We start from the raw sequence: 21,019 nt of genomic DNA, 5'->3' as shown, positions 1-21,019 counted from the left end.
TTGTAACTATTGGCTATTTTTGTAAAACTCTACACACAAATAAGAAAACCTGTCACCCAATTATCAAAACATTGTAGTTCTCTTGCAAAAGCGAACACAGCTAGATTAACTCTTCACACCTTCGTAAAAATGGTGTTTTCGTATCAAACAGTAAACACAAGCCATCATCTACTAAGCACACAATGCGCCAACTGCACACTGATGGTATGAATACAAAACACATCTGGCTTTTGCTTTCTCTGTGCACAAGGTAGGCTCTGTCAGTTTGAGGTCATAGTTTTGTCATAGATCCATAAACATAGACGGATCCAAACTTCAAGTACTGGTGTTTATTCACACACATCAAAACAAACACAAGTGTTTATTTCCAAGTCAAAACGAAATAGTAATTTCACTGAGGAAAAAAAAGAAATCAGTCTACATCGTGTCGTCTCTCCGGATCTGGCCACAGAATTTTGTCTACATCACATACAATATCGTCAAGTCCAAGGCACTGGGGAAAATATCTTCTGGATTTTTACATCTATGGTATTGTTGTGTTTCTCATTAGCATTCGGCAGTGCTACAGACTTAGTGCAAAGTGACAGTACTAACCGATTGTCATTTCAAAATGTCTTTATGATGCCTGCTACAGTGTAGCGGCTCGAGTTAGGCTGAACCGTCGGCCAGCTTCCCTCAGGGTCACTGATTACATGGTCCACTATTGTAGCTCTGATGTCATCAGCAATTCTATTTGTTACTCTTCTTACCCTTCCTCTCCCCCCTCCTCGTCCTCCTCTCCCCCATCCCCGTCCTCCTCTTCCTCCTCCTTGTCCTTGTCGTCCTCTTCATCCTACTTCTTCACCTCCACGTCCTCTTCCTCGGCCTCCTCTACTTCTCACTCTTCCTGCTCCCTCCATTGTACTCCACACACAGAGCTGACCTGTATTACAGTTTTTTCTGATTGCTTAAGCACATTTTTTGTAACTATTGGCTATTTTTGCAAAACTCTACACACAAATAAGAAAACCTGTCACCCAATTATCAAAACATTGTAGTTCACTTGCAAAAGCGAACACAGCTAGATTAACTCTTCACACCTTCGTAAAAATGGTGTTTTCGTATCAAACAGTACACACAAGCCATCATCTACTAAGCACACAATGCGCCTACTGCACACTGATGGTATGAATACGAAACACATCTGGCTTTTGCTTTCTCTGTGTACAGATGTCAATTTGAGGTCACACTTTTGTCATAGTGTCATGTAAACATACAAGGATCCAAACTTCAAGTATTGGTGTTTATTCACACTCATCAAAACCAAGACAAAGTCAGAACACAAAATAGGAATTTCACAAAAAAAAGGAAAAAAAAAGACAATCAGCCTACATCATGTCGTCTTTCTGGGTCCGGCCACAAAATTTCGTCCACATCGCATGCAATATCCTCCAGTCCAAGGCACCGGGGAAAATATATCCTTGAATGCCGTATCCAGGCCTGACATGATGCCTGGTCAATATCTCCACATGCCTCCTCTATTGCCTGTAAAAGGGCTACCTGTTGATGAGGATGACGGTCGTACACTTTCCAGCGCCAGGCAGAGAAGAACTCCTCGATGAGAGTGGAGAGTATGGAGGGAGGTTGAGTGCCATGAAGGATGGCTGGTCTGTAAACCAGTTGCGGACCAAAGCAGCCCTATGGAAACTAACATTGTCCCATATGATGACATATCGGGTCTGCTCTGGTCTCTGAACAGTGAGCATGTCATGCAAGGTGTCCAGGAATGCAATAATGTGTGCAGTGTTGTATGGGCCTATGGTTGCATGATGGTGAACAACACCATTTTGGCTTATAGCTGCACACATGGTTATGTTACCACCACGTTGTCCTGGGACATTGATGATGGCACGGTGTCCAATAATGTTCCTGCCACGTCTCCTGGTTTTACTGAGGTTAAAACCGGCCTCATCTACAAAAAGTAGCTCATGTCCCGTTGCCTCTGCTTCTAGTTCCATCACTCTCTGGACAAGACAAAACAAATGCAACACATCAGGCCCATGCACAGCACTACAGTATGCACTTCCAAATTCAGAACCAATGACACTAGCTTACCTGCACATAGTCATATCGCAGTTGCTTTACACGTTCTGTGTTTCTCTCGAAAGGAACTCTGTAAATTTGCTTCATTCTTATTCTGTGGCGCGCAAGTACACGACTTAGTGCAGAAATGCTTGCACTGTGTATATTTTGAAAGATGGTGTCATTATCAATTATGCGCTGCTGTATTTCGCGCAGTCTTATTGCATTATTGGCAATCACCATGTTCACTATATGGGTCTCTTGCTCTGGAGTGAACATTCTGCCTCTGCCCCCAACATCTGGACGTCTAGCAATTCTGTAAAGTAACAATTTCAGTATTTTTGCATGTATGGTACTGTTGTGTTTCTCATTAGAGTATGGCAGTGCTACAAAGTACTTACCGATTCTCATTTCAAAATGTCCTAATGATGCTTGCCACAGTGTAGCGGCTCAGTTTAGGCTGAACCCGTTGGCCAGCTTCCCTCAGGGTCATCCCATGGTTGATGACATGGTCCACTATTGTAGCTCTGATGTCATCAGTTATTCTGTTTCTTACTCTTCTTACCCTTCCTCTTTCCCCTCCTTGTCCTCTTCCTCTAACTTCCTCTAACCCTCTTGCTTCTTCACCTCCACATCCTCTTCCTCCAACTTCTTCACCTCCACGTCCTCTTCCTCCAACTTCTTCACCTCCACGTCCTCTCCCTCGCCCTCCTCTGATTCTCACTCTTCTCACTCTTACTGCTCCTTCCATTGTACTCCACATAGATAGCTTACCTGTGGCCTGTTTATAGTGCTTAGGCTGATTGCAAAGTGGACTAATTATCTAAAACAGTTTTCACATGTGAAAGTGTGCCAGACAGTTGGCAAAATAGTGTTAATGATAGCCATACATGTGTATAATTTTGCTAGGAGTGTGTTGGAAATTTGGTAATTGAGTGTAAGCAGTGAGTTGTGTTTAAAGTTCTGCAAAAAGAGTGTTGTGCAGTGAATTGTGCCTACAGTTTTGCAAAGTGTGTGTTACAAAATTGCAAACTGAGTGCAAAGCAGTGTTTGTGCTTTTAGTTTTGCAAACTCAGTGAGTGGTTTTGCTATAAGTATTAATAGTTTTAGGAATTGTGCTATAAGAATCACAGTTAGGGTTAAAGCCATCAGAAAAAACTGTATAGTGCTTAGGCTGATTGCAAAGTGAACTAATTATCTAAAAAAGCTTTCACATGTGACAGTTGGCAAAATAGTGTAAATAATGGCCTTAAACGTGTATAGTTTTGCTAGGAGTGCGTTGATCATTTAGAACTTGAGTGTAAAGCAGTGAGTTGTGTTTACAGTTCCTCAAAAAAAGTGCTGTGCGGTGGATTATAGCTACAGTTTTGCAAAGTGTGTGTTACAAAATGGCAAACTAAGTGCAAAGCAGTGTTTGTGCTTTTAGTTTTGCAAACTCAGTGAGTGGTTTTGCTATGAGTATTAATAGTTTTAGAAATTGTGCTATAAGAATCACAGTTAGGGTTAAAGCATTCAGAAAAAACTGTAATACTTATAGCAAAACCACTCACTGAGTTTGCAAAACTAAAAGCACAAACACTGCTTTGCACTTAGTTTGCCATTTTGTAACACACACTTTGCAAAACTGTAGCTATAATCCACCGCACAGCACTTTTTTTGAGGAACTGTAAACACAACTCACTGCTTTACACTCAAGTTCTAAATGATCAACACACTCCTAGCAAAACTATACACATTTATGGCCATTATTTACAGAATTTTGCCAACTGTCTGGCACACTGTCACATGTGAAAACTGTTTTAGATAATTAGTTCACTTTGCAATCAGCCTAAGCACTATAATACAGGTAAGCTGTCCGTGTGGAGTACAATAGAGGGAGCAGGAAGAGTGAGAATTAGAGGAGGCCAACGGGTTCAGCCTAACTCGAGCCGCTACACTGTAGCAAGCATCATAAGGACATTTTGAAATGAGAATCGGTTGGTACAGTCACTTTGCACTAAGATTTGTAGCACTGCCGTATGCCAATGAGAAACACAACAATATCATAGATGTAAAAAATACTGAAATTGTTACTTTACAGAATTGCTAGACGACGAGATGCTGGGGGCAGAGGAAGCATGTTCACTGCAGACCAAGAAACCCATATAGTCAATATGGCGATTGCAAATAATTCTATACTTCGAAATAAATACTTGTGTTGTGTTTGTTTTGATGTGTGTGAATAAACACCAGTACTTGAAGTTCGGATCCCTCTATGCTTACGGATCTATGACAAAAGTATGACCTCAAACTGACATAGCCTATCTTGTGCACAGAGAAAGCAAAAGCCAGATGTGTTGTTTATTCATACCATCAGTGTGTAGTTGGTGCAATGTGTGCTTATTAATGTGATGGCTTGTGTTAACTGTTGGATACAAAAATACAGTTTTTACAAAGGTGTGGAGAGTTAAGCAAGGGTTATTCACTTTTGCAGGAAAACTACAATGTTTTGCTGATTGGGTGAAGGGTTTTCTTATTTGTGTGTAGAGTTTTGCAAAAATAGCCAATAGTTACAAAAAATGTGCTTAACCCATCAGAAAAAACTGTAACTGATACACATGATCATGGACATTTACCAAGAGTTGTTGTGAATTTGGATTGTCAGCAGAGGGCAGTCTGCGACTATCTATGGTTGAAAAGACCAAAGGCTTCCTTGGGTAATCTTGCAAAGATATGAAAGCCACAGGCATGGAAGTGGAAAGTCACATTTCTGCATATTCAGTCCATAGGGATATGCAGAGTTATCTTACTCCCCCCTCTCTCAGTTTCACAGGGACAGATGTACCCAAATGCATTTTGCATGATTTTATACATCACTGATCTTTGGAGTTTAAGTTCTCCTTTCAATGAGAGTCTGAACTGTTTTCATGCACTCACACTGAGAACTGCATCAAGATGATGTTGATAGCAACTCTGACTCTCGTGTTGGGTTTTCTAATGCAAGGTGAGAATTTCTGAACATGTATTAACTTTTTCATTTAAATGTTTTAGTTTTATCGTAATCTTCACTGGTGATTACCTAGATTTTTTAAAATCAGATTTAATTTTGTTTATCATTTCAGATTCCTTGGCCAATAAATTTCTTACTCAGGCTAATAAATCCAAACTTGTCAGTCTTGGTGGGACCGTGACCATCAGCGCCACAGGAAGTTCAGATATTGGTGCTGATCTCAGTTGGTATCTTCAGAAACCGGGACAGCACCCCAAACTTCTTATATATCAAGCATCAACTCGCTCCTCAGGAACTCCGTCTCGATTCAGTGGCAGTAGATCTGGTTCTCAGTACACTTTAACCATCAGTGGGTTTCAGGCTGAAGATGCTGGAGATTATTACTGTATGGGTGTGCATACTGGTGGAGTATGCGCACAGTGATTTAGAGCTGCACAAAAACCTCCTTCAGTCTGAGTGAAGGCTGCAGGTGCAGAGTGCAGTGAAGAGACTGTGATGAGAACAACCGGTCCACTGAACACAACAATAGAGTCATCAAACACATACACAAAATAAAAGTTTATAATAAGAAGTTTTAACATAAAAATGTATATCATTTAATTTTATCTTTTCTAAAACATGGCTGCTGCGATGGATGCATTGACAGAAAAAAATATTAAATCCCCATAATTTTCCCCTACCGCTATTGTAATTATAATATAATGAACATGTTAACCTCCTAAGACCTGAACTCTTCCACGGCATGCATTTTTAATTTCTCTTTGATATTTGGGCTGATTGGGACCTGATAAATATAAAAACAAAGAATTACCAATTTTTTTTTTTTTTTACCTAATTTTGGTTTCTGAGAAAAATGACAGCCACACATGAGGATATTCATTATATCAGGCCCTTGTAGAGCAAAATTGAGTATTTTGGTCTAAATAACCCAAAATGTGATGTCCACATATGTGAACGCCAGGTCCTAGGAGGTTAAGCTTTATCTTTAACTCAGTTGCACAAAACTATGAGATTCACAATGCAGCATAAGGTTTAATCATTGAACATAAAAGATGTATTGCAAAACTAAGTAAATACAAACACAGTGTTTTATTGTACTTTTATTTCATGCTGTAAATTACATTCCTTATTATAGTGGGCAAGAAACAGAACATGAATATGAACATTTCTCGAATAGTTTTACAGACACACTGGAACAGAGATCTGTAGATTCGAAAACATCATTTGTAGACAGGAAGTGTTGCTGAAGCTCTACTCTGAGCACTGGTCAGGGTCCAGGGTTTGAGTGATGGGGCTCTGTCCACTCAGACTGGCCTCACAGCTAACTGAGCCCGCCTTCCTCCACTGGTCTGCAGAGAGGCTCAGGGTGCTGCTCCAGCTGTAGTGACCATCTGTCCCCAAGACCTCGAGGCTGTTTGACAGCCCTGAAGATGGGCTACAGCCCCCCACCTTCCAGCCCAGCTTCCAACCTGAGGGGAATCCTCCAGTGGCCAGACACACCAGAGTGGCACTGCTTTTCTTCTCCTCCTCTTTAGAAGGAGGAAGGACAGTCAGGGTGGGCCTCAACACACCCACTGGAGGAGAGAGCACAGGGAGAGGAGAGAGTCAGAAAGGTGATAAAACTTTGAAAGGCGGTAATCTATTCCTATATCTATTGAATAATCCTTCAAAGTGAATAACTCATCTCTGTGATAATGTTCCTACATATAAATGAACCAAGCTGAAACACTCACGTGAACAGTCAAATCTTTGTCATCTGTTTCTTTCACTTCCTTTAAAACTACATTTAAAGTTAATGAGCCATGAACACCAACGTGATCTGCAGTTACTCTAAAAAAAATCACCTTTTCAATTTGTCAAAACTACGGATCACATTTTAAATCTAAAAATAAGCAGATATTGAAATAATGAGCTAAAATATTACAGCTGCTCTTCTGCAGTGTTACATTTTTAAATTATTAGTTTATTTGGACTTTTCTAAATATTTTTAAAAAATATAAAGTATGATGAAAATAGATAATTGTTCTTTTCTGATTCAATGAATTTAACTAACTGCAGCTTGGAAAGAATATGTTTTTTTCTCATTTTGTGATATCGGCATTTTTTCAATTTAACCTTAATTATTAGCAACATACAAAAACCTAAAGTTGATTAATTAGTATTATTATTAGTATATGTAGTATTATTAACACTGCATGTTGTGCAAAGTAAAGGTTTTTGGTACTTACAGTCAACGATGAGTTTGGTTCCTCCACCAAAAGTCAACCACAGTGATACAAACTCACTAAGTGGCCGCACAAAAACCTCCTGCACTCAGAACAAGCATCTAAGCACTTAGAAAATGTCTGCTACCCCAATACTTAATCTAAACAGCTAAATATATGCTAGTTTTAATCTAAAATGGTTTAAAAAGAACAAAATAATTTTCCTACAAATAAAGATAATATCTTGACTATCTACAAACTGGAAATAGAAACAATTACTGTCTTTGTAACAGAGCATCTAACAAAATGCTTCTCAATAATGACTACTAACAAAGCAAATTTAAAGTAAAGTTAAAAAAACAAATCACAGTTTACTGTGCTTTAGATTTCATGCTAATCACACTCGAAATAAAACTCATCATTTGCAGCCATGGACACCTCAGTTGCACTCCCAATGTAAATATTTTCTTCAGTTGTTTCACGTTGCCTTCAGTGTGTTGAGAGCAGAGAAATCATTTCCATAGAGAGGAGGCTTTGCATCATCAGCTGATCCTCCAGAGAACTGAGAAGGTTTATAGTCCTGTGACTTCAACACTGCAGGACTCACATCTGTCAGTCAACACAGCAGAAAGCACAACCACCATGACTCTCATCACCATCCTCATCTGGACGCTGACCTGCTGCTGTTTTACAGGTTCATTCACTCAGCAACATTTCAAACATGATGTGCTGCTTTTTCTCTCATTGATTTCTGCTGATAAATGAATGATTTGTTTTTGTCTGCAGGATGCAGCGGTCAGGTGACTGTGACCCAACCTCCAGTACTGACATCTACTCCTGGAAACACTGTGACTCTGACCTGTAGGACCAGCCAAGCTGTTGCTAGCTGTCGTGATGGTCAGTGTATGTTCTGGTATCAACAGAAATCTGGACAGACCACAAAGCTCCTAATTCGACATGTGAGCATAAGACATTCAGAAACACCATCTCGATTTAGTGGCAGTGGAAGCAGCTCTGACTTCTCTATGACCATCAGTGGAGTTCAGGCTGAAGATGCAGCAGTTTACTACTGTAAGAGTATCCATGTAATAAACAGGGCTGATGTGTTCACACAGTGATTTGTAGTCGTACAAAAACCTCCCTCAGTCAGACTGCAGAGACACTGAGCTGTTACAGCAGGAACTGACTGCAGCTGCTGAAGAGGAAGAAACTCTGACACAGACGAGTGAACACAGAGCTGGCAGTCACCTCACTGAGTATACATTTCTTATTTAAAGATACATTAAATTAAATATTTGATTCTGATCATCTGAAAAGATCTAAGACATCACTTTCAACTGCAGATGACTTCAATTATAGCCCATGTGACAACTTGCAATGTATTCTTAAAAAAAAGAATTATGAAACTTCTGACAAGATTTGCATTTCATTTCATTTGAGATATTTTTAACTGTTGTAATTTCTATCGTCAACATCAGAAACACTTAAAGGATAAAGGTTATCTCTCTAAATTATATAGTGATAAAGTGGTGACAACGAAGCAACAAATACATACACAGACACTAGGGGTGGTTTGCTATTCGCTTCACTTATAAGAGGTTTTACACCCACGTTGAGGTTTTAGCACTGATGGTTCTGTAAATATTTAATTAAAATTATATTTTTAATAAGAATAATAGTTATTGTTTGTTAATGTTAGTGTATGATGCATTTGAAAGTAATTTGGAGCTTTTGGCTGGAGGATTAAGAATTAAAAGCAGAGATAAATAGATAAGTAGGAAGTATTTGTTTGCTGTTTGTTCCATCCACTAATCTTACTGCGTGCATTGTCCAAGGATTAAATGCTATTGGACTGGTTAAAGGTGATGTAGGCAGACATTGTTAGAATGCTCAGTGTCAAGTTTGGATCTCTTTCCAGGTCAGTGTGGACTAAAAGGATTAGCAGACATCAACAAAAAGCATTAAAACAGCATGCAAACAGCACACTACAACAGACAGCTGGCAGCTCAGAGTACTCAGCTGTATTGATCACTAGTTTCCCACTGCATAAGACAATACTTTATATTTTTCCTTTAGATTCTTTATATGATCAATCTGGTGTCACTAGCTATAAATTTAATTCTGCTTGAACAACAGTGTAGATTGTAGTGTGTAAACCATGCTAGCGTGGGAGTGGTCATCTTTTCCTTCACAGCCTGCAGGGTTAAAGTTCATGCCTTCAACTTCAAACTAATTTGAGCTTCTTTTTGTACCAAGATGGTATTATTTACTAGTTTAAGTGACAAATCATGACATTAAAGCTACCCAGTGTATGTCCAGACCTGTTAATCAGTTTCACGTCATAGCTGAATAGTGAGCGCTGATGCTGGCGTCATGCCTTTGGCCTTGCCTCTGGTAATCCTGCCAGGACAGGTCATAACTCAGTCAAAAAAAAAGTTTCATGAGTAGAAATCTTTGCTGGATTATTTAAAAGAGACCTTGCGATTAATTCATAAAACCTTCCTGTAATTCTTACATTATGCTCAAGAGCTTAAGTTGCAGATGACAAAGTACATGTAGGTGCATTTGTGAATGGGATGACTTGGACACAGGTAGTAATAACTCATAATGAGCTTACCTTTAGCCTCTTTAATAAGCCTGAGTGTCTCTAAAGGAGACTATGTTCGCATGGGATAGGGATAATCCTTTTAGACACTGCTTTACCAGGAACAAGTCAGTCAACGTTTCCTCCTTCAGACTGGATGAGCTCCTCAGAGTTAAACAGCACCCACATTTCTTCAGGTACACCTGCTCTCCTCTGCCGTGGATCTCGAGAGATACATACCGACAATTCTCACTCATCAAGAGATTCGGATATCTGCTGCCAGCGACGGGGGCGGGGGGGATTTGCTGGGATACAGACTGAGCCTGAATCAGGATGGAATGTCTGCAGAAGTTATTAGAAAATATAGTGTCTCTGAAAGTCAGGGCGTACGTGAAGGACTACTGCAAGAGGAATGGTCTGCTGACACTCTCGGTTTTTGCGGTAGTGACCGGCTGTGTGCTTGGATTTATACTCCGGTCATTCAACCTCTCCACACAGGTATGAATTAATGGATGGATGGATCAACGTATGAATAGACAGAAAATCAAACTACGACAAAGTGACTCACTTAGGCTCTAACAGACATTCGTTACATTAGAATGTAGTCCAGAATATGTACAAATTACCAGAACAGTTAGGATAAAAGGAATAGGCAATGAGTACTCTTGACATGTTGACATGTCTGCACTGAGGCTATAGATAAGGTCAGTTAGGAAATAATGAGAAAGAACGCAGACACAGACAATCAGGTCAGAGGTAAGAGGAGAAGATGAGCATAAACAACTGAACAACTGTAAAAAGTTTAAATATCAATACTGGATTATATGCAACTTTGTGTATGTGAAATAACCCAGGATTCAATCAGTTTTATGGAGTTTATGAAATGTTATTGGTTTGATTCACCAAAAGAAAGAAAAATTAATCTGTTTCCTTTCAAATACAGTGGTATAAAGAAATAACTCATCCATTATTTGAGCCTCATAATGTAAAATAAACAATAAACACAATTTCCAGATTCAATAAGTTTAGTTTGTTTCCCAGTAGTAGTTGAAAATTAATGAATTAGTCTGTCATTCCATGCTGAACTTCTCTCAATGTTTTTTTTTTCCAGCCTGTATTTATGATTTTATTTCGATGTGTAGCAATGTCTTATTCAAGGTTACAGACTACAACCATGAAGTCACTGTGATGTAAGACGCTCTTAAACCGAGAAGCTTATGTGTCCAGTGTGGATCCTCAATGTAATCTTGTCTAGCAGCAGGAATGCTCTAAAAGTACATTTTTATTTCCATCCAATGATCAGTGAAAGAATCTGTGAAACACAAGCATAATCCTAACTTTCTTTATTATTAAGAATTTGAAATTAATCAAACCTCACTACACTACACTGCAACAGGTGACATATTCTGTATATACTTTTTGTAAATAATGATTTTTTTTAAACTGTATTGAGTTCATTGCAGGCAACCCCCCCCCCCCCCCCCCCCAACCACCCACCCACCCACACCCGCCCCCCAAAAAACCAAAACAAGTCCAAAGCTTAACTGTTCCTGTCTTTAACAGGCCAAGATCTACTTCTCCTTCCCTGGAGAACTGCTGATGAGGATGTTGAAGATGTTGATTCTCCCACTTATCACCTCCAGGTAAACGATAGCTTTGATTTTAAAATCTTCCTGGATTTTTGACCTCCTGGTCACAAAGATTAATGGTACAGTCATTCAAGCGCTGAGATGCTGGCTTTGAATTTGGTCTGGGACATGTGTTGGATGTCATATTTCCTATTGCTCCACTTCAGTTTGAACACCACCAGTTAAATGTCACTACATCTATTGAAAATCTGCAGCCTTAGAAAACCAAACAACTAATTCAAATCTACTTCAGTTCTAGTCTTTCGTAAAGCCAACATCCATAATCACACCTCTTCTACTTTCCTATCCAGTCTTATGTCTGGCCTGTCAGCCATGGACACCAAGGCAAGCGGTCGTCTGGGAGTCCTGACCATCACTTATTACCTGTGGACGACCTTCATTGCTGTCATCGTTGGTATCGTGCTGGTTATCATCGTTCACCCAGGGACCGGCTCTGAAAAAGACAGTCACCATTCACATTCAGGGCCTGTTATGACCTCCGCTGATGCTCTGCTGGACCTCATCAGGTTAACATTCACGCAGAAACAAAAGATTTCAGTCTTTCATCTATTCACACTACTATTCATAGCAAACCATGCCATATCTGGCGTTCAAACACATCATCTCTACAGTGGCACCAGAGATTAGCTAACGAATTATAAGATTTTTCACTGAATCAGGACATTTTAAAATGCTGATGCTGCTGGAATAAAGCTAGCAGTTGTGTCAGCAGGATGTGCTTGGCAAAAAAAATTAATTAAAAAAAAAAAAAAAAATGGCAAATTACTCAGCAGCAATCTGAATCTAAATTGTATAATGTTGCAGTAAACCTTAACAGAGATGCAAACTCTGTAAATAAATACTTTTTCAGCAAGCTTTTTCTCTTATATATATATATATATATATATATATATATATATATATATATATATATATATATATATATATATATATATATATATATTTCAATAGAGCATTTTACACGATCAGCTTTTAGAGCTCCCGGTAAAGTGATCTCTCTTATATCTGTTTCATATTCCTTAATTAATATCAAACTAAAATAAATAAATACATAAATAAGTAGAAAAAGACTTAATTTGGTATTATTTGGAAAATCATATTTCCCACAAGCAGTACTTTATTAATATGCAGAAAAACCCTCATTCAGGTTTGGTCACCTAATCACAAAATCTCCTCAGAGATTTAGATTTCCAGAAAGACATGAGAGCTTTGCAGACATCTGTATTCATCAAAACATTAATTTACATTTGCTATTAAACTCTTTCTGGCAACAGTGGAGGGATTTTTAACACAGAATTTAAATGGTAAACTTGAACATCATCCTTTAAAATCCTTGTAGCATTGTTGCAATGTCATTACCCTTGCAGCAGTTTGACTAAGAATAGGGAAAGAGTTAATTGTGACTCTTTAAGCTGACACTTTCTCAGAAGATCCTACTGCAGAGTCACTTTGTTAGATTGAACCTGTACTCCTGTACAGGCTCAGGCTTATTGACGGGCCATTCATGTCAAAGATCCACTTATTCTTAAATGAGATTAAACTGGAGAGCTGTGGTGAGGTGCACATTTTAGTCGTCTTATGTGTTTGGTGCCAGTGTCACTGACGCAGGCTGAATAAAAACAGTCTGATGATGCTGGCTCTACCTGTTCAGCTTCCATCAACCTTAACATGTGAAACTCGCTGTGCTGTTATACTGTGTGAAAACGTAACCTGTGTTTTTCTCACTATTCTTATAAAAACTCATTAAATCTAGGAAACTATTCTACTTTAATGAGTTCGGCCACTGGAGATATTTACGGTATATGATGACATATGAGTACAAGTAGTGGACCAAATAAATATCCGCTATGTAAAACGTATTATTGTAAGAATAAATGGAAGTATCAAAAGTTAACATACTCCAGAAGCAAGAAAAATTGAGAAATGGCAGTACTGTTCAAGCCACTCAAGGTGCTTTTTATATTCTACTGGCTCATTTTAATGATAACAGTATATTATAAGTTGATCTATTTTACAAAATGATGCAAAATATGCAATTTCATTTTTAGTACCAGCAGTCAGATTCACCATCTACAAGAACTTCCTACTGTAAACAAATGTGAGACTGTGTTTTATTTATAAGGTTTACAGTATAATAGCTGGTTAATCATTGATCTTATCATTATCATATTATTATAACAAAGTCTAAATGTTCAATAACTGAACACCATGACACTTTTTAATTGATGATTTGAGTAATTATTGCCTAATTATTTACATACCCATTGCATATTTCTACATTTTAAGCTTCTGAACATTTCTACTGTGAAAAACTGTATTTGTGCATCCCAATACATTATACTGAAAAAATAAAAACAACTTGTTTTTAATATGTTTTTCACCCTCAAAACCATCACAAACAGTACATACTTTCTTCAAACATAAGATTAAAATATTTAAAAACTCAAAAAAGCTGTCTCACCACACACATTTTGTATCTAGCTTTTCATGCTATTTACCAGTAGATGCATAAATGAGGCCAGTTGTAAAAGAATTATAGAAAATCACCTACGGCAATTTTTTTCTTTTACCCGAGCAATCCAAGCACTTCTCGTCCGTGCTTATTTGGTGTCTAACACAACCCATTATTGTTTTTAAGGTCAACAATAAGTGCTGACCACCATTTCAGAATCTGTCACACACAAGTGAATAATCTAGCTGCCATCAGTTGAACTGTATATCATCCTACACATGTGATCATATGGCTTCTTTCTTTTTATTGTACATTGCAGGAACATGATCCCATCAAACCTGATTGAAGCAACTTTTCAGCAGGTGAGTCGACAACATGGAGTTACTGATTGAGAACTGCGCAATATTATTCAAATTTCAAATATTCAAATTTCAAGATGCCCGTAGTAAAAGATCTATATGGTTGTTCTTTCATTTCATGCCAGTACCGGACAGATTTGGTACCCATTGTACAAAACAATGACGCAAAAGTGTCTCAGACCAACTATGTATACGTCATGCCCGATTACCACAACCCTCGCCTGGGTCATCCAGTCTTCCTGGAGATCACCCCTGCACCTGACATCAAGTATAAGATTGTCCCAAGTACAAGCAAAGGCATGAATGTATTGGGGATTGTCATCTTCTCAGCTACAATGGGTAAGACAATCACCATTCAACTTTAATGTTTTATATAACTATAACCATGGGATTTTAAAATAAGCCAGCCTATTCAAGATCATAAATAAGTTACATGCTGACCATGCAAATGCATAGATACATTATCAAACATTGTTGCATTGGTTATATTACAGGACATAACAACTTTTGCACTGGCAGGCTGTCTCATGCCATCTCTCCACATGTCTCCATTTCAAAAGTGATAAACTAATAACTTTTGATATCAGAAGCAATGTCTCTATTATCAGCACAATGTGCTTAAAGTTTCAAAAGTAAATGTGATGATGCATTGGCTGATGTCATATATGCAGAGAAAGTAAAATTACTTTACACAGTTCAGTTGTATAGTTCTCTCTATAAAGGAAAATAAGTTATGGGAAGTTTAATACAAGAGTAAAAAAGAAATAAAAAAGGATGTGTTGAACAAGTAAATTATATCCACTAAGTGCATAATATTGGATCTGAACATCTGAAAGGGCACAAGGTGTGGTTTAAAAAAATATATTTACTTTGCAATGTGGCACAAGCAAAAGATTTTGTAGACTAGTTTTAATTTGCAGCAATGCATCGTGGTATTTATGTTTTTTACAACTTTGTCTGAAAAGTACTGAAGTTCTGATCATAATATTGAATACCTGAAGTGGAATAAAAGTACAGTATTTTCTCATTGAAATATTGTACTCTCACAGATCATGGAGACTTACTAAAAGGAGCTAAAAATTTGAGATTTATTAGCAATAGCAAAGCAAGAATCTGCCTTATAGCTTATTTATATGACTAACCAACTAACTACTATGCAGTTAGTTAAATTTTGTAAAGTCTTTTTGTCTTTATAGGGACAAGAAGGTTGCACCACAACTATTAACAAACAACCATGCGACTGTGTTATCTGTTCTCAGGTCTGCTGCTGGGGAAAATGGGGGAACGTGGCACACCACTCGTCAATGTGTGCCAGTGCATCAACGAGTGTGTCATGAAGATCATCAATGCTGCTATGTGGTAAGGCTGCACTCTCTCTGTCTCCCTTTTTCTTTTTCTGTCACACACACAGATACATGCTACTGTATCACGCACATGCATCCAATAAAAGACAGACTACACAAAGTTCACACAGCAGAGCCAGATTACATCCAAAAATAGATCTCATGGCAATTCGAGGAAAACTCAGTGGTGTATCTAAAGTGACCTCAAAGCTTCTCATTGGAAATGAGTTGACTCTTGAAATACAGTTATATGAATGGAGCAAAGAAGACTCTTTTATATAAGATTAGTGCTACAAACTCATAAGTAAATACATCAGGCAACTCACTTGAATTGTGCTAAGCACCATGCAGTATATGTCGGAAAAAAACTTGGAGCTTCAAAGACTGATTGTATCCATGTGTACAATATGTGATTTTGAACATGCAAAGTCACGTCTATGAGCTTCAGCCTGCTGCTATAACAGCTGGCACTCTTCTGATGCCTGGCAGCATACAACATGGGATTTACTCCCATTCAGACAGAAGAGCATTAGTGAGGTCAGCAAACTGATGCTGGATCACAGTTGATGTCTCAAATAATCCCAATGGAGTTGTTTGGGGTTAAGGTCAGGATGGAAATCCTTTCCTGTAGGGACACACGCACAGAAAGAAACAAAAAAAGTTCATATATTTTCAGGAGTCAACGTGGTAAGAAAATGAATGTAATTCATATTCTATCTTCTCTTCTTTGAAGGTATTTTCCCTTCGGCATTGTGTTCCTGGTGGCAGGAAAGATCCTGGACATGCACGACCCAGCCCATCTGGGGGAGAAGCTGGGCATGTACTTCATCACTGTCATATGTGGTCTCTTAGTGCATGGCCTCATCCTGCTGCCTCTCTTTTATTTCTTCTTTACCCGCAAAAATCCATTCACCTTCATCAGAGGGCTGCTGCAGGCTCTTGTCATTGCACTGGCTACATCTTCAAGGTAAAAGAAAACAGACATTTGTATGTGTTGTGTTATATCCCACCAATGTAGATCTTTCTACATTTCTAACTGGGACATTTTACCAGTCCTGGGTTCAGATTGAAGTCTGCTGACTAACCTGACATCCTTTTATATCCTCTGATTTCTTTCTTTGCAGCTCAGCCACGCTGCCAATCACTATGAAGTGTCTCCTGGAGAACTGTGGAGTTGACCGACAAATTGCGCGATTTGTGCTTCCAGTGGGAGCCACTATCAACATGGATGGAACAGCCCTGTATGAAGCAGTGGCAGCCATCTTCATAGCTCAAGTCAATGAGTATGACTTGGACTTTGGCCAGCTGGTCACTATCAGGTGAGAATAAATACTGAGAACAGATGCTCCCCTGAGAAGTTCCTTGTGTTGAAAATCTGTTTCCCTAACATCTTTTCCTCTGTCTCATCAGTATAACAGCAACCGCAGCCAGCATTGGAGCAGCTGGGATACCTCAAGCGGGTTTAGTTACAATGGTGATTGTCCTGACCTCTGTGGGTTTACCACCTGCTGACATCTCCTTGATTGTAGCCATCGACTGGGTGCTGTAAGTCCCACAAAAGTTATTATCTTTAAGTAAGTCTTACTATTTAGCTAAATTGGTAAATTTGTGATGAACTTTTCCCCTCTCATTTCATCAGTGATCGATTCAGGACAATGATCAATGTTCTGGGTGATGCCTTAGCTGCTGGGATTATGGCTCATATATGCAAGAAGGACTTTGATAAATCAGCAACCGCCGCTTCTGCTGCTGTACCTGTTGTTGCCAATAAAGAACGGGTAAGGACCGTTTCTGTTAGTATATATCAAAGTTCACATAAATGAAAGATTTCAAAAATTCTCCCAAAATCCAATCCTGTATATAGTTAATGAACTAGAAACAAGAGTCTGCAACCTCAGTTTGCAGGCATTTATCCTTAAATAATAACAACAACAATTTGTATAGCACTTTTAAAAACACAGAGTTACAACTTGCAGTTTAAATAAAGCCACATATTGATGATACGTGTACATGTTTAAACATACATACAGACACATAATCAGCCATACTGACATACATTCATTCCAACATACACACATACATGCAAATAGTTGCAAACTATGGCCAAAAATGAAGGGGAAAAGATTAAGCAAAGAAAAAAATTTAGTTTTCAACCATCGTTTGAAACAAATAACAGTCAGCTGATCTGATTGACTGAGAAATCTGGTTCAGCTTGGACGGAATAAACAATGATCACCTCTGGTTTTAAAATCAGAGCCTGGAGTGTTAGGAGACCCCGTTAGACAATCGGAGAGGCCGGCTACATGATAAGGTCTTAGAAGCTCTGGTATATAAGCAGGGGCCTGTCCACACAGAGCTTATGGTAATGGTAAATGGCCTGTATTTGTATAGCTCTTTACTAGTCCCTAAGGACCCCAAAGCGCTTTACAAGATCAGTCATCCACCCATTCACACACACATTCACACACTGGTGATGGCAAGCTATATTATAGAGACAGCCACCCTGGGGCGCACTGACAGAGGCGAGGCTGCCAGACACTGGCGCCACTGGAAGCCAGTGAAGGCAAGGATGGGTGTAATATGTGACTGCTGGTTAGGCTTTGTTAGCAGTCTTGCTGCTGTGTTCTGCACCAGTTGGAGACGAGCTATGGAGGACTTAGAGAAGCGTGTGAAAAGTGAATCGCAATAATCAAGGCGGGAGAAAATTAAAGGAGACCGATTATTATTTTTTCATTTTCTTATGTTTGTATTAACCACGACCAAGTTTCAAATATATGGTCGGGGTATGTACAAGTAGTCTCCATAAACCAAATGCTAAGGCTTCAGAGTCATCTAAGGAAAACAGTTCTGCTGAGGACAGAAGCCCCACCCACCTGCTGTTCATCCCTTTGTTTATGACGGTCAGCCAATTAAGAGAAAGTGAGCTTTAAAGGGCTGGAGAAGCGGCTGGTGCTAAACCACCTGCCCTTCAGTAGACCTTGGTCCATAAGTACCTAGGTAAGGTACATGCTGTAATTATTTTGAACTACAAATCAAATATAATGTCAAACTTGGCAATGGGAAATGAAAACACCATAGCTGCAACTCAATATATGTGAACCAAATAGTTAATGACAATATGTATGCATGTTGCAAAAAACCCTGGCTTATCAGTCCTCCCCAACACCTCCTACCTTTGAACTAACTGTAGACCTACCGCTGTCATCTTCCCTACAGAGAGACACAGTAATCTCCTTTGGCAATCAGAGCGTGGCACTGTCTGATGCTCCGCTGATCACACATCGCTGCGATTATGTGTTTGAAGTGGATGGAGACAACGTGCTGGAGAAACCCGTGCCCAGCTACAACCTCTGTCAAGTCTGAGACACTTTTACACGATGCCTTCTACAGCACGTAGATGCACCTACAAAGGCACTAACCGAGGCTCTAAAAGTTCACTCAAAGCCTGTGCCATGCAGAAACCTGTACTACTTGATACAATGTACAAAACAGCATGTCTCTATTCTGCTTTGCATGTAGAGAGATGTGAGGAGATGCATTTTATTCAATCTTGAATGCACATTGTCTGAATGCACTTGCAGACATGAACATACGTCACAATGACATGCATTGGATGGAGATCAGTGTTTATCAGTTCCAGGGGGACAATTAAAATCCACAGTAGACCCGTCATAATGAAACATGACTGCAGTTTTAACTTAAGTCTAGGTTTTGAAATGCCTTAACGTTGCCTCATTTTTGACAATAATGCTGAGACCTTGAAAGACTTGAATGTTATAAGGAACTAATAGACAAAGAGCAACAGAACAGGAGCTTTCTCTCTGTTAGACAAGGTGTTTATGCATAAATATTAAAGCAAAATTAAGAAATATACCAACATATCCCAAGCAAATGAAAATTATAGCATAATTTGTGTTTTTATACCACTGCTTTTAATTTTGTGTTCATTTCTAATAAAAACCTGCTACATACCAGTGCTGTGAGAGTTTTTATTTTAATAATTAACCTCAGAGACTATTAAGCTTAAGATAAGTATATGCAGTGCTCATGATACATGCTGGATTATACTTGGCAAGGTAAAAAGAAAGTATAGCATCTGTCAGTTATAAGGTTTTTACATAATCTGGTCCTTCAGGAGATCTTAAAATTCTTTGAATACAACCTCTGATGAACAACAACATGGCATATTACAGTGTTATTAAACAAAAATTAAACCAAAATGCAGAAGCAGTGTGTGAAAAACTAAGTGCACCCAGTGATTCAACAGCTTGCAAAACCACTTTAAGCAGCAATGACTTAAAAGTAGCAATGATTTAAAAAAGTTGTGTTATGTATGAATTTATGTGCTCAACTTTCCTTCCCCCCCCCCCCCCCCTTTTTTTTTCCTAAGAGAAATAAATAAATTCTGTACACTTAGCTTGAAATTTAGCTGGATTTTATAGAATATTTCATGCAAGAAAGCTGACAAGCACAAAATAATTGATTAAAGCTGTCATATTTAGGGCAAGATTTAGTAAGTTTCTAGAAAACCTCTGTTGTCTACAAAAAGGCCCATTGTTAGTTTTGTGACTGAAAGCTCCCTCTGGGGTCATTAGCATGATCATGCATTGGTAGAAATACACCAATGGAAATGGAAAGTTCTTTGAATGATCCAACAGTGCACTGATTTATGTACAAAGATGCAGTCACTTAAAAAAAAAATTACTGGTACAGGGCAGCAAAAATTAGTGGCTCAGGAGCACAACTTAGGTCTTAAAAATAAAAAAAGTATAATCAAAGGTCAGGGATTAATCCCACACTCTAAAAACATTAACAATTGTATTTTGACAGACATCCCCACATTGATGGGCAGCAACAATTGCTTCTAAGATCATTGTAAGATCATTGCTGAGGTCTTTCCTCTTTGGCAACATGAATACCCCAAGACCAGCAATTTGCCAAAACTTTGTACAGAGCTGCTTACTGTCTTAGTTCCTGTGGAAGCAGTAAGGATGTGCTTTAAATTTTCCACAAACACCATTTCAGCATTTTGGTTTAATTTGTATTATTTAAATAACAAAAAGACAAAGACAATGCTTTACGTTTTGGTAATTTGAATTCAAAACTGACCATATCCATCCAAACCAAGGCCTGGGGAGTAAAAACGTAAAATAAAACCACTATTTCTGGCATTCTTCTAGCTGGTTGTTGTTCAGGATGAGCCCATGCACTGTCTTGTATGCTGGTCATCCTGTACCATATTTCACTGCCAAGAAAAGTTTTCACTTCTAGTTTTCAAACATCATCGCTCACAAGTGCGAGTTGAAAAGGATGCGAGTCTCAAAACAGACAAAGAAAAAGGGTCCTGCTTGAAATGACAAAATTTGCTACAACTTAGC

General features: G+C 38.7%; 2 protein-coding genes and 1 gene segment (V, D, J or C); 1 reads left to right on the top strand and 2 right to left on the bottom strand.

Annotated features, from left to right (window-relative positions):
• Positions 1–1,535: 1,535 nt before the first annotated feature.
• Positions 1,536–2,472, bottom strand: LOC148097192 (uncharacterized). The gene is made up of 2 exons (XM_087833287.1): positions 2,095–2,472; positions 1,536–2,003 (listed from the first exon to the last, which is right to left on the bottom strand). The coding sequence occupies exons 1-2, from the start codon at positions 2,470–2,472 to the stop codon at positions 1,536–1,538; spliced, it is 846 nt and encodes a 281-aa protein (XP_087689413.1).
• A 3,675-nt stretch (positions 2,473–6,147) lies between these two features.
• The window catches only part of LOC148097191 (Ig kappa chain V-III region MOPC 63-like), a 33,771-nt gene continuing 18,899 nt past the window's right edge, over positions 6,148–21,019 (bottom strand). The window contains 3 exon segments of the V gene segment in view: positions 6,148–6,624; positions 7,279–7,310; positions 9,568–9,575. Of these exon segments, the coding sequence occupies positions 6,302–6,624; positions 7,279–7,310; positions 9,568–9,575 (363 nt within the window).
• On the top strand, positions 10,134–19,610 carry slc1a8b (solute carrier family 1 member 8b). The gene is made up of 11 exons (XM_087833134.1): positions 10,134–10,336; positions 11,402–11,481; positions 11,778–11,993; positions 14,259–14,301; positions 14,424–14,637; positions 15,558–15,657; positions 16,375–16,608; positions 16,766–16,960; positions 17,052–17,186; positions 17,281–17,419; positions 18,858–19,610. Exons 1-11 carry the CDS (start codon positions 10,172–10,174, stop codon positions 19,002–19,004), a joined length of 1,668 nt encoding a protein of 555 aa, XP_087689260.1. The 5' UTR covers positions 10,134–10,171; the 3' UTR covers positions 19,005–19,610.

Source organism: Neolamprologus brichardi, chromosome 19 (genome assembly GCF_056152115.1).
Source record: "Neolamprologus brichardi isolate AB-2024 chromosome 19, ASM5615211v1, whole genome shotgun sequence".
NCBI classification, from domain to species: Eukaryota; Metazoa; Chordata; class Actinopteri; order Cichliformes; family Cichlidae; genus Neolamprologus; species Neolamprologus brichardi.
Note: the sequence above shows the minus strand (reverse complement) of the source record. Positions and strands in the feature narration are given on the sequence as shown.